This window comes from Triplophysa rosa, linkage group LG17 (genome assembly GCF_024868665.1).
Source record: "Triplophysa rosa linkage group LG17, Trosa_1v2, whole genome shotgun sequence".
Taxonomy (NCBI): Eukaryota; Metazoa; Chordata; class Actinopteri; order Cypriniformes; family Nemacheilidae; genus Triplophysa; species Triplophysa rosa.
The window spans coordinates 7,614,327-7,626,689 of NC_079906.1; the positions used below are offsets into that span (position 1 = coordinate 7,614,327).

General features: G+C 41.5%; 1 protein-coding gene across 9 annotated transcripts in view; it reads left to right on the plus strand.

The window, feature by feature from the left end:
• Positions 1–12,363, plus strand: part of ep400 (E1A binding protein p400) — a 30,972-nt gene extending 18,609 nt beyond the window's left edge. For 6 of the 9 annotated variants that reach the window (XM_057357391.1, XM_057357395.1, XM_057357393.1 and 3 more), the window contains 26 exons: positions 88–290; positions 1,543–1,712; positions 1,989–2,185; positions 2,312–2,423; positions 2,511–2,786; positions 2,873–2,947; positions 3,023–3,157; positions 3,248–3,292; positions 4,076–4,226; positions 4,305–4,540; positions 4,624–4,797; positions 4,876–4,926; positions 4,999–5,135; positions 5,256–5,312; positions 5,453–5,531; positions 6,712–6,882; positions 6,974–7,019; positions 7,109–7,221; positions 7,613–7,772; positions 7,861–7,997; positions 8,173–8,379; positions 8,515–8,722; positions 8,840–8,982; positions 10,178–10,309; positions 10,454–10,507; positions 10,674–12,363. In XM_057357391.1, coding sequence (XP_057213374.1) covers positions 88–290; positions 1,543–1,712; positions 1,989–2,185; positions 2,312–2,423; positions 2,511–2,786; positions 2,873–2,947; positions 3,023–3,157; positions 3,248–3,292; positions 4,076–4,226; positions 4,305–4,540; positions 4,624–4,797; positions 4,876–4,926; positions 4,999–5,135; positions 5,256–5,312; positions 5,453–5,531; positions 6,712–6,882; positions 6,974–7,019; positions 7,109–7,221; positions 7,613–7,772; positions 7,861–7,997; positions 8,173–8,379; positions 8,515–8,722; positions 8,840–8,982; positions 10,178–10,309; positions 10,454–10,507; positions 10,674–11,018 — 3,814 coding nt within the window. In that variant the 3' untranslated portion in view covers positions 11,019–12,363. The remainder of the gene's footprint in view (positions 1–87; positions 291–1,542; positions 1,713–1,988; positions 2,186–2,311; positions 2,424–2,510; positions 2,787–2,872; positions 2,948–3,022; positions 3,158–3,247; positions 3,293–4,075; positions 4,227–4,304; positions 4,541–4,623; positions 4,798–4,875; positions 4,927–4,998; positions 5,136–5,255; positions 5,313–5,452; positions 5,532–6,711; positions 6,883–6,973; positions 7,020–7,108; positions 7,222–7,612; positions 7,773–7,860; positions 7,998–8,172; positions 8,380–8,514; positions 8,723–8,839; positions 8,983–10,177; positions 10,310–10,453; positions 10,508–10,673) is intronic. The other 3 variants (XM_057357394.1, XM_057357399.1, XM_057357396.1) reach the window with 2 other exon arrangements.

The window sequence follows — 12,363 nt, forward strand, 5'->3', positions numbered from 1 at the left end:
TTTAAAAAAAAATCAGTCTTCTAATAAAACTATTATGTAGTATTTCTGATTTTGGATGTAATTTTATCGCTTTGTGTTATATTATAGATTCTCCTGCATACTTCCTGCTGCTGTGGCCCCTCCCCCTCAGTTATACGCAGCCAATCCCCCGCCCTCGTACAGCCTGGTACAAAAGTCATTCAGACGGCAGCTGCAGGAAGTGTCCACTCCGCATAACGCTGAGATTCGTAGTCTGGCCTGTCCCACTATGGTCAGCTTCTCAGATGTGCACATGCTAGAGATGGATTCAGGTGTGTACGGTGGCACTTATCTGCAAATATTTTTTAATTGATGGTCCTTGATAAAAAACATGGTATTAAAATACCTGGTATTATTGCGTTTTCTGTAACCAAGTTGTTCAATTGAGGTACATTATTTAATTAATGTGGAATTAAATAATACATTTATTCAATTATTGATGTAACTATCAAAATCTCACTGTACAATGACACCTCAGTATAAAGTCCATGGTACGATATTTATTGCAATATTTAAAATGACAAATGATGACTTGGAAACGTGCCATAAGCATCCTCTCTTCTTTATCCTCCAATCATAACTGTTGCTTAGAGGTGTGAGTTATAGTATGAGATGGGTCAAATGACCTAAAAATCCCTTTTACAAAATAAAATAATTGCACCAGATGGACCTTGACAAAGGTAATATATATAATATTTTCTAACATTATCTATGTTAGGCCCGGAAGACCTATCGTTTCATACAGTCATGTGACCAAGATAATATTGAGACAATTTTGCTATTGCAATAACACGATATCAATAATATTGTTACATCCCTATATATATTTTTGTCATATTGAAGCATATGAGGGAATATGATTTGCATTGTAACAAAAAATGCATAGAAAATCAAAGCTCACAGAAAATAAAGCTTACATTGACTACGATTTTATCTGTTATTAATATTACACGATATACTTATTTTGTACCCATTCTTATGGACCTTGAATAAATAAGGCTTATGAATAATTTTTGTCAAGCCTTTAATAAAAATATTTGAAAAAAGAGAAATATCAGTTTTCCAAAGTTCACAAGACATTACTTTTGACCACTATTTCTTATTTCTGTTCTTTAACCTATAGATTTATTGTGTATTCTTGCATTTCATACTATGGAAAGAGCGTTTCACTAAAGCATTTCACTATATGTCATACCGAATGTGGTAATATGGCAATTAAATCTTGATACTTGTTAAAATACTAGATTTGTTTGATTATGTTGTAATAACTTGTATAACAAAAAATATAAGTAGGAGCTTATACTCACTAAATCAGTTTGGCCAGTAATCACCTTTGATTAAAATATGGACTTATTTTTATACTTCAGGTCACATTTTTTGAATCTGGAGTTCAGTATGTTATTCGGAAGCAATAGAACAATGTCTTTTCAATTCCCGATCTGTCATAACCCTATTACACTGCTGCTGAGATTTTTTCAGCTTTGGTATGGTTTAATGTTTCTGTATATATGTTCATGTGTGCAGGAAAACTGGAGGCTCTGTCCATCTTGCTGCACAAGCTGAGCGTTGAGAACAGACGTGTCCTGATCTTCACACAGATGGCCAGCATGTTAGACATACTGGAGGCCTTTTTAGACCACCATCAGCTGACCTACGTACGGCTAGACGAGAGTCTGTCACTGGAGGAGCGACAGGTGAAACATCTGCACTTTCATGTTTTCTCATCTGTAACTGTTTGGTTTTTCTCTTCTGACCAAATATTGACCTGGCTGAAGCTGTGTGGGTTTCTGGGTTATAGATAAGCGTGTGCTTTTCTCTCCCTGCTGGATTTATTTCCACACAGGGACTCATGACACCCTTTCATACCGAGCTTCTACATATGCATGATGTACTATTGACATAACTTTGCTTCTTAGTGGAATCAAATGGTACTCATTTTTGTTCCTGTGTCCCGTGCGTCCCTGATTCAGAAGCAGGTCAAGAAGTTTAACCGCAACAGACAGATCTTCTGCACCATCTTGACCAATCGCTGCTGCTCGGCCATGGGTCAAGTGTTTGACGCCGACACCATCGTGTTCTACGACACCGATTTGAACCCGAGCATGGACATGCGCACACAGGAGTGGTGCGACAAGATCGGTCGCTCCAAAGACATCCACATCTACAGGTCAGTGAGATGCCGTACATACACATTTACTACATGATGATAACAGTTCAGTTTTTTGCATTGCATGAGCAAAGCATGATAGGCAAAGATTATGTTGATTTTGTCCTGACGCTTTGCTCGGTCAAGGTTGGAGAGTGGGAACTCCATTGAGGAGAAGCTCCTGAAGAATGGCACTAAGGATCTTATACGAGAGGTGGCAGCGCAGGGCATGGACTACACGCTGGCCTTTTTAACACAGGTTAACACAAATACACAACCGACTTCTAGGTTAGAGATCAACGTATGTGTTTGACGCTAATATTGACAACGTCTCTGTCATTCACAGCGCACCATTCAAGATCTGTTCGAGGTTGAGGCTGGCTCGGGAGAGAAGGTGGAGGAGTTTGTGGTTCTGCACCAGGACCCGTCACCATCTGAATCCATCCCTCCTCATGTGGCCAGACCGTACATCCAGGCCCTGAACAGCATCCGTCTGGAAACCCAGCACGAAGAGGAGGTAGAACGACAAGAGAATGAGGTGAAGGGAGAAGAAGAAGAGATGGAAGAAGGTGTGAGTGGGGAGGCGTCACATTTAGAAGAGCTGGCAGCAGTTATGGAGCAGGTGAGAATGGGCGTTGTGAACATGTGACCTGTGAACATGTGACACCCATGCCTGTGTGTGAGATTGACGTGTGTTGTGTTGTCCAGCTGACCCCTATTGAGAGATATGCACTGCAGTATCTGGAGTACCTACACATCAGTGAGGATGAACAGATGGTGAAGGTAGGAAATCACCGTACCAATGAGATCTGGCTAAAGCTTTTGGACGTTGGGGTAATTTCTCTTTGTTGGTTTTAGGAGCGTATGGAGGCTGCAAAGAGAACCTGGGAACTTCAGCAACAGAAGAAACTGAAGGTGGAGAGAGAGGAGCAGATGATGCTTGAAGATGAGGAGGATCTGTTTACATACACCAGAGAGGATGCATACAACATGGTATAAACCTGCAATCATGAATAGTCATCTGCTAATGTGTATTGCAGTGATGTCACATCATGTCTGACGCGTTCTTCATCCTCTGTACAGGAGTATGTGTTTGAGAATGAGGATGGACAAACAGAAATTATGCCGGTAAGTTTAAAATTGTGCTCTTGGAGTTCAAAGTTTTAGCTTGTTTAAGTTATTGCGTGATGTGTCTTAAATGTAATTCATTTTCTTTATTATAATATAATTTCTTAGTTTTCTTTTGATGAAATAATTCTTGACTGGGTTTGTGTGATTTAGCCCTTTAGTTGTTTATTAAAATGCCTGAATGATGTGGCCAGACTTAAGATGTGTTTTCAGTTTCATCACGTTTTCAAATTTTTTATAACTTTATTTTAGTTTAAGTTTTAGCAATTTTGCTATGTGTTTTTGTCATTTTATTTATCTTATGTTGCTATATAGACTGTTTCAGCAGCAACAACTTAAACAAACGTTAACTTAATTTCCGGTAGACCTCCGCAAATAATCAATAACTGTTGAGTAGTTTTAATATAATTTAATTCATTACAATGAATAAACAATAAAATATTAATATAAATGAATATTATAAATTAAATATAAAGTCAATTGTTATATTACTTGCCATTAGCCAAACCGGTAAGCAAACACGGTACGACGTCTGATGAAACTGTATATAAGACAAATGTACTTTTTATTTTATTTGTAGTTTAGTTTTTGTAAATGTAAATGTTTGTTAATTTTTTTTATTTATTTTCAGATTATTTCTGAGGATACATTTTTATAAGTTTAATTTAGTCTTTCAAATGACATTGCGGCTGAAATTTGATTTGATTTCAACAGAAATGTTTTAATTGTTTTAGTAAACTATAATAACCCTGTAACTCACACGCCTGCTGGTCTTTTTTGTAGCTGTGGACTCCTCCAACCCCGCCACAGGATGACAACGACATCTACATCGACTCTGTGATGTGCCTCATGTATGACTCTGCACCCATGCCGGAGTCCAAACTGCCTCCGGTCTACGTCCGCAAAGAGCGCAAGAGACACATGGACCCATCAGGTTAGACCCCGAAACACACGCCGCTACAGTTGAAAACATACCACGATCAAACCTGATTCTGAGTTTTCCTCTCCTCAGCTGTGGGCCGTAAGAAGAAGAAGGGCCACGGGGAAGCTGTGATTCCTCCACGCTCTCTCTTCGACAAGGCCAGTCTGCTCAAGGTCAGACGAGAGGGCAAAGACCAGAAGAAGAACTTCTCTCTGAAGCAACAAGCTCCTTTCGCCAAACCGCTGCCCTCGCTGCTTAAACCAGCCATGGAGGCCGGACAGGACAATCCTGAGTGGCTCATCAGTGAGGACTGGGCCCTGCTGCAGGTACACGTTACTCCATCACATATGACATCACTGCACGTGTAGACAGGCTGAGGTTGTAATTCTGTCCTCTGTGTGTTTTGTAGGCTGTGAAACAGTTACTGGAGCTTCCTCTGAACCTGACAATCGTGTCTCCGGCTCACACTCCTAACTGGGACCTAGTGAGAGACGTGGTCAACTCCTGCAGCAGGATCTACCGCTCGCCCAAACAGTGTCGTAACCGCTACGAGAACGTCATCATTCCCAGAGAGGAGGGCAAGGTAAGACATCTGTACATGATTTTTGGGTTTAGTCATGAATATCATTATTTTCCTCTAAAACAACTTTCTTCTCCTCAGCTAATATATGAAGCTAACCCGAAAAAGAACAAGACCAAGAGCATTTATAAGGTAACTTGTTTTCAAAACAAAGATTTTTCTTGTCATATTTGTAGATGTATAATGCTTTTTTTGTTGGCACAGTCCAAGAACAGTCGTCCTCTTCGCACGTGCCAGATCTACATGCAGGATGACAACGCCACCCAGATCCAGCTTTACAACAACCGCTTTGAGCTAATGAAAATCATCGCTAGCAAGAGAAGCCCACCCATTAAACCACTGTACGTACAGGAGACGTGATTGCAAGATAATGCCAAGATAATAATGCGTTTTTTTAAGCACTAGCACAGTACATTCAGACAAAAATCACCTTCAGTTTTCAATATTTGTTTTGTCTCCAGGCTGGGCATGAATCCGTTCCAGAAGAACCCCAAGCACGCCTCTGTGCTGGCTGAGAGGTATTGACTAGTTTTATTATTCACACCATTTATTGGCTGTATTCAATTACATATTTTAATCATCCTTGGTCAATTTAGAGAGAATTACCTACTGACAATTCTGTCATGTGTAAATGTATCTCATTGTCTCTTTGTTCCAGTGGAATAAGCTACGATAAGCCTCTTCCTCCTATCCAGGTGGCCTCTCAGAGAGCTGAGCGAATCGCTAAAGAGAAGAAGGTGAGTACTCGTTGAAGAATTTGTTAGCAAAATGTCTTTGAGATGCCAGACACTCATTTTTTTTGGTCTGTTTAGATGAAGTATAATTCTGGTTCTTGTGTAGTTTTCCAAAAGTGTGGTTCTTGGTGTGGGTTCTAAAGGTAGTTTGTCAAAATCTGACAGTTGTGCATTGAATATTACAAATTCCTTCTCCGTCTTTTCAAACTTTCCACAACTTTGGGTGTTATCCTTGATTGTAGGTCATACGTTGAAACCCTGTATTTACCCCAAAATCAGTTTCTTCCAGCTTTTCAAATTCTAGGCTTTTTGATGTTCAGGACTGAGATGTGATATCAAGTCATTTCCCATCATGCTTTTAGGTCGCACAGTAGCTCTCAGACAGAAGCTTGTTCATATCTCATTGAAGTCTAATGTGGCTTCTAGGCCTGTCACGATTATGAAATTATTGACGATTAATTGTCTAGTAAATCATTGCGGTTATGGCGATTCATTGTCTGTTTTAGGGCTTTGGCGATTATGACGATTAATTGTCTGTTTTTGAGCTTTGACATTTATTTCTCATTCATTTTTGATTCAGCGATTGAAACGACCATATTGTTCTGAATACAAGACTATGTTTTTTTCTTGGAAATACATAGGAAAAAATTGGGTCATCATATATTTAAGGTTTAGGCTTTTACCTGTCAATAATACAACCACCAAATACTTGTAAATGAAGTAAATTGATCAGGTGTGAATTGAAGCCTCCATTAAAATACTATCAGTCATAGAAAAGCTTCTAGTCTGTTTTTTTCTCACTTGCAAGACTACAGTAAAATTTTACTTGTGTGTTAATGAAATTTTGGTAGACTGGTTTTCACACTGAGATTTGCTTAAATAATATTAAATTGTACTGCAGGTAATTTGTATATGTTTTAGTTTTTTTTTTAAGTGATTGTGTTGTGGTGGTACATTTTACAAGTATTACCATGCTTTAGTAACAATATATACACTAAAATATGCAATATGCAGATGCACTACAGCTCCCCCTAGTGTCTTCTATAGAGATGTGCAATAATTGCGATGATCCGAAATCATCGCGATGAGGTCAAACAATCGCGATGCCCTAGTGGCTTCATCTACAGAGTTACAAGATTTCAGTTGTTGCTATTTTCATGTGTTCTCCTATCTTCTCTCACAGGCACTGGCCGAACAGCAAAAGGCCCAGCAGTTATCCCAACAGCAGCAGGCCGCGGCGGGTGCCGCCCAACTGCAGGGGGCCGCCGCTCAGCCTCAGGCCTCTGCAGCAGGAGCGCAGGCCGCGGGAGTCCCCCAGCCCGGAGCAGCCGCTGTCCCAAACACTGCTGTACTGGTAAGAGCTTTAAAACGGCATGTTAACTAATTTATGGATTACCGAGTGACATTATTTATGTTAATCCGGTTTGGTTTTGTTGTCTCTTAAGACTGGCACTATCAAGACTGCTGCAGTGGGCACAAGCATCCAGCCAGGTAGAATGACAATACATAACCAAAATGAAATCAATGTGTTACTACTGGCTTTATAAGTGAATGTTGACAGGTGTTTGTTTAAACTTCAGCGGCCGCTACAGTGAGTGGGAATGTGATCGTGAATACGTTGGCAGGAGTTCCTCCCAGTCAGTTTCAGGCTAACAAGCGTCTGGCCTCTCCTGTTATACCCGGAGCCCTGCCCGTGAGTCTCTCATACATCCAATGCAAAACTATACAATAATGATAAGAGACAGACATGAAGCTGAATTTGTACTATAAAAATAAATCCGTATTTATGCAGGGCAATTTAAATGGATAGTATAAAGGTTCTCTCGTTTGTTTACTCATCTTCATGTCATTACATGCATGAAAACCCACAAAATAATAACCTGTACGTTCTTGAATACATTTATGTAATTTCTAATCTAAAATTTCAGACCATTTCTATTTTATTTATTGTTTTCATTTAATTTTTATATCCCTGTCTAAAGCGACTTCAGGTGTCTTTTTCTTTATTAATGTTCCTGTAAATATTTGGCAAATTACTGTGCAACAACTTTCTGTTAATTTTGTTTAATGTGTTACTCTCACAGGTGGCAGGAACGGCCACCGCTCAGGTGGTTCACACCCAACAGAGAGCAGTCACTGCAGCAGCTGCCCCGGCAGAGGTCGTCGCCATAGCAACGGGACAGGCCGTGAGGGCCGTCACCCCGGTGACCGCATCAGCAGTGGTGTCTACTAATTTGACTCCAGGTCAGTCCCAAACTGGTGGCCCCAGGTAGAATACTTAAAAAAGAGATGTGCCATCATTGTGTTCTTATACTGTTTTCTTCTTCACTAGTTGCAGGTATGCAGCTGTCTCAGGGAAAGCCACTCACACAAGCTCAAGCTCAACTTCAGCTCCTCAGACAACAACAACAACAACAGTTACAACAAGCTGCGTCTCCTCAGATCAAAACAGTGGGAAAACCACAGCAGGTATACACATAGGATATAAACTGCTGTTTATCTTGCTTTTGCTGTCGAAATGCATTTTCACAAGCCACCCCCTTTGTCTGTCACTTCACAGTGTATGTTATTTAACATTAGCAAAGCAATAAAATATATTTCTTCATTTCCCCCTTTCGTGTCGTCTCTCTGTGAACTGTTGAAGAAGCAGAAGTTGCAGATGACCCAGCAGCAGGTCGCAGCTGCAGTAGCTGCAGCTCAGGGTCAGCAGGCATCATCCACACAGCAGCCTCAACAGGTGCAGGCGGCACCAGCGGCTCAAGCCAACCCTCAACTAACCACCATTGCTGCACCCAGAGCAGGAGCCATGCTCGCCGGAACCACTGTCACCAACTTACAAGTCGCCAGACTGGTAAGCCATCTGCTTTCTCTATGGAGTAGAAGAGACATTTCATGTTCCTCTTTTCTATAGTCACTGTTTTTATTTTAACAAACAGAAGCTGGCTGTTATTAGCGAATAATTACTTCTGTTGCTCACACAAAGCAGCTACTCAAAAAAACGACACTTCCCTCTCAGACACGTGTGCCGGCTCCAGGACCCATCCAGGCTCAGCCAGGTCAAACCGCCCAGGTGACAATGACCAAACCCCCTCCCGTAGTCTCTGTTCCTGCCGTGGTGTCATCCGCTGGGGTCACGACCCTTCCCGTTACCGTAGCTGGCATTAGTGTTGCCATCGGACAAGCTCAGAAAGCAGGTACAGACTGGCTCTGAACTAAACAGATTATGATGATTGACAAGGGTTTACAAAGGCCGTTAGATTAAATCAAGCATTTTGTGAGTCATTTTAGTTATTGTCTTTTTGTTTGTGCAGGTGGTCAGGTGGTCCCCCACCCGTTCCAGGTTCAACATGTTCAGCAGCTATTACACAGACAGAAGCAGCAGAGCCCCGCGCAGGCAGCCGCAGTCCAGAAAGCAGCACAGCCAGGGCAAACACAGGCTGCTGTGCAACAAAAGGTGTTTTTATAATCCTGGATCAGTATTATTTCTAGGGATGGGCGATATGGCCCTAAAACTCTATCACGATAATTCCTGGGATTTGTTGCGATAACGACAAAAATGACGATCTATCCATAATGCCATCCACCACTGTTTTTTGCGTCAAGTGATAGTAGCTGCATGTAGTCTAGACCCTCAGAAAAACAAATATTATCAAAAAGTAAAACTTACCCAAAATCAAACAGCTCCTAAAATATACCTACAGTATTTTTGTAAATATAAAATATAATAGTGAGATTCGACTTCAAAAGGTTGTAGTAAAGAAAAGTTAAATGAACTAAAGCTCAATAAACACATCATGTCATACCTAAAACTGTATATATTCTATTGTTGGGCGGAAACGATCGATCGCATCACGCTGTCAATCACTCTCTCCTGAACTGTGTGAACCTTCTCTTCTCACAGCAAAATACACGAATCTGTCTATGACTCGCGCTACAGAAAGAGAACAGACAAATGCGAATAAAAGAAATCTAATTAAATAATCCATGCTTTTATATGCACTCATATACTTATATGCGCTCATAAACGTATTTAAAATAACGTAATACAAACTCGCATTTGTACTGTAAACAGGCAGCAGTGCTGTGCACGCTGTGTCGCTATGAAAGCACATGTGGGCGCGAGCTGCGCACGGGACGCTCCGTTCATCCTGTATATAACAGGCAAGAAATCGTATTAAACAGTTTGCGCACGCGCGCATAACATCTAAAGAATGTTTAAATAAATACTTTTAGCCAAACTAAATGTTGTGGTGTAACGTATTATGACTATCAACGAATACTTAACAAACGAATTAAATGAAACGAAAGTGAAACTAAACATTAACTCGGATGCGTCTACAGTGCCAACCTAAATGAGATTTAGAGCTTTTAGTGCAAACTCTTTCTCAGCTTCACGTCCGCCCTCCGCTATACCCGTTTTCACTTCACATATGAGCTGTGAATGGGTCTCACAAAGAAATACGTCATCAACTAGAATTTATTGTTTATGTCGCGGGAAGACTAATTCCTATAGTGTGGGGAATTTCTACCGGTATATCGCAAACTATATAATATTGCCCATCCCTAATTATTTCATTAAAAAAATCTCAAGGTTCCATTCATTATTCCCGTTCTCTTACCTTCTCGCTGTTTATTTGGGGACGCGGCAGGCCGCTCAGCCCACAGCACAACAGAAAGTGACGTATGCCACCACCCCCCAGCTGCAGCCGGGCATTAAGACGCAGTTCTTTACCACGTCCATTGCACAGCCTCAGAAACCCGCTACAGCACAGCAGATACAGGTAAGCGAACGCTCTTACAAGCACAGTCACAGTCCAGCACAGGTGGGGTGAGCGATGTAAGTATATGGATGTGGGGCGGCATGCAGTGCTTGCGGCCATAGCGCTTAGCTCGGCTTTTGTAGTGATTTTCCATTCTGCTTTTAGGTTGCTAAGCTTCCTCAAATAGTACAGCAGCAGACAGTGTCCTCACCTCAACAGGTAAGAGTTTGAATGCTCGGTACATTATGTCATTATGTCCCTGTTTACTTGAATAATATATTTACAAACATTGCAGGGTTACCCCAAATTATGTTTTTTTGGTTCTGCTCATTAAAATCAATTCCTCAAGTTGTGTTAAAGGCATCAAATTCCTTCTTGTGTGCAGATCCAGGCGCAACCTCAGACGGTGGCCCTGACCCAGGCAGTTCCTGCAGCGGGTTCGGCACAGGCTCAGGTGCAGGTCATCCCCGCCGGCACCGCCACGACCACGCAGGTGGTCCAGCAGAAGTTTCTCCAACCGCAGGTCGTCACTGCGGCGGCCGCCTCCCCTCAAATACAAATCCCACCCCCGCAGAGCCCCGCCCAGCAACAGACTGTTGTGGTGACCCCTGCATCTGAGTCTCCAGTACAGCAGGCTGCCACTCCTCAGCCCCAGCAGGGCAAAGGAAACACCCGCACCGGGGCCGCCATGCGTTCAAAGACCCATGCCAAACCTAGCGGTGACAGCTAAAGAGGCGGACGTATACAGGCACAACATACAACATCCGTTTTATGTTTTGTAAAGACGGTGGTCCTCAACCATAGATGTTCCAGCAGGAGGGGCACCAACTGTAACAGACAGCAGTTGAAGTACATGTGACTGGCCTGTACTGTAAGGCCAGTCATGCAATTACGACACATTTTTAACCCCTCTGCACGTGTGTCTGTACTGTCCAGAAGCAGGATAGTTCAGACTGAATTCATGTTTAAGACACTCAGTATATGATGGCTCATTTTGTACGAAGCTATGAAACGCTTGCTGTTGTTTTTCTACCACGCTACAATGTTTAGGTCATGGATGAAGTGAGCTCGGAACGTAAACGCCACCGACCTTCTGCAACACTTCATTTGGTGCACCGGGAACTCCAGGGTTTTTGGCATATCTCGATGCTATCCATAATATTCAGTCAAGTAATCAATATGTCCCCCTTTTTTTAAAGTGAGTGTGATGTTGTCCCTTTGCTGTTTGTGTAGGTAAACGAAATATAGCCCTTTGAAATGATGGATGGATGATGAACCATGATCATGGTTAGTAAAGCTCTGTTAAGTCAAAATGGCCAACTACCTGAAGTTTGATATAGCTTCTGAAAGACAAAGTTTTGCCACTTATTGCTAAAATGTACTCATAGTAAAAAAAGTATTTCTAGTATAAGAATTGAGTATTTACATTAGCTTGTATCGTGCAGATCAAAATCCCCCAAAACGAATTATTTCCATACAGGTTTATTTAGAAAGGTATCTTCTGAGAAGCGTGACTGCAACTGAATGGAAGTACACCACCTGAAAAGTGTCTGGTGATGTTTGTGTATGTTAAATGTTTGTGCTCAGAATGCTATTTAATGTCCACGAATCGACACAATAATAATCCTGCACTGTAGCCGTTTAGTGACATTCAAGTTAGCGGCAGCTATGGAAAGTATCTCTCTCCCAACTCGTAAAAATGTGTCATTTTTGGAAACATCGGTGAAACTTTTTCTCATGCATAGTTATGCACAACATCACCATTCGTCAGTTGAGTCAGACCTCAGGCTGACTATTAGTGTGTTTACACTGGCCTGGATCAGTAATCCATAGATTTAGATCAAGACATTTCCCCTCGTTTTTCTTCCCCACGATTTAATGCATCAGATATGCTGTCAACACGTACTAAAATATCTAACATTGTGGCTTCGAGTCAGAAATAAAAACGTCTTTTTGTATTGATGTTGGGTCAGGAACACATGTAAATAACGGGAGGGGGGTCAACTGCATTTGTATTTGTAAAGTACTTGTGTATTCATTTTTTTTCCAGCCTAATTGTATAAAATGTTATGTTT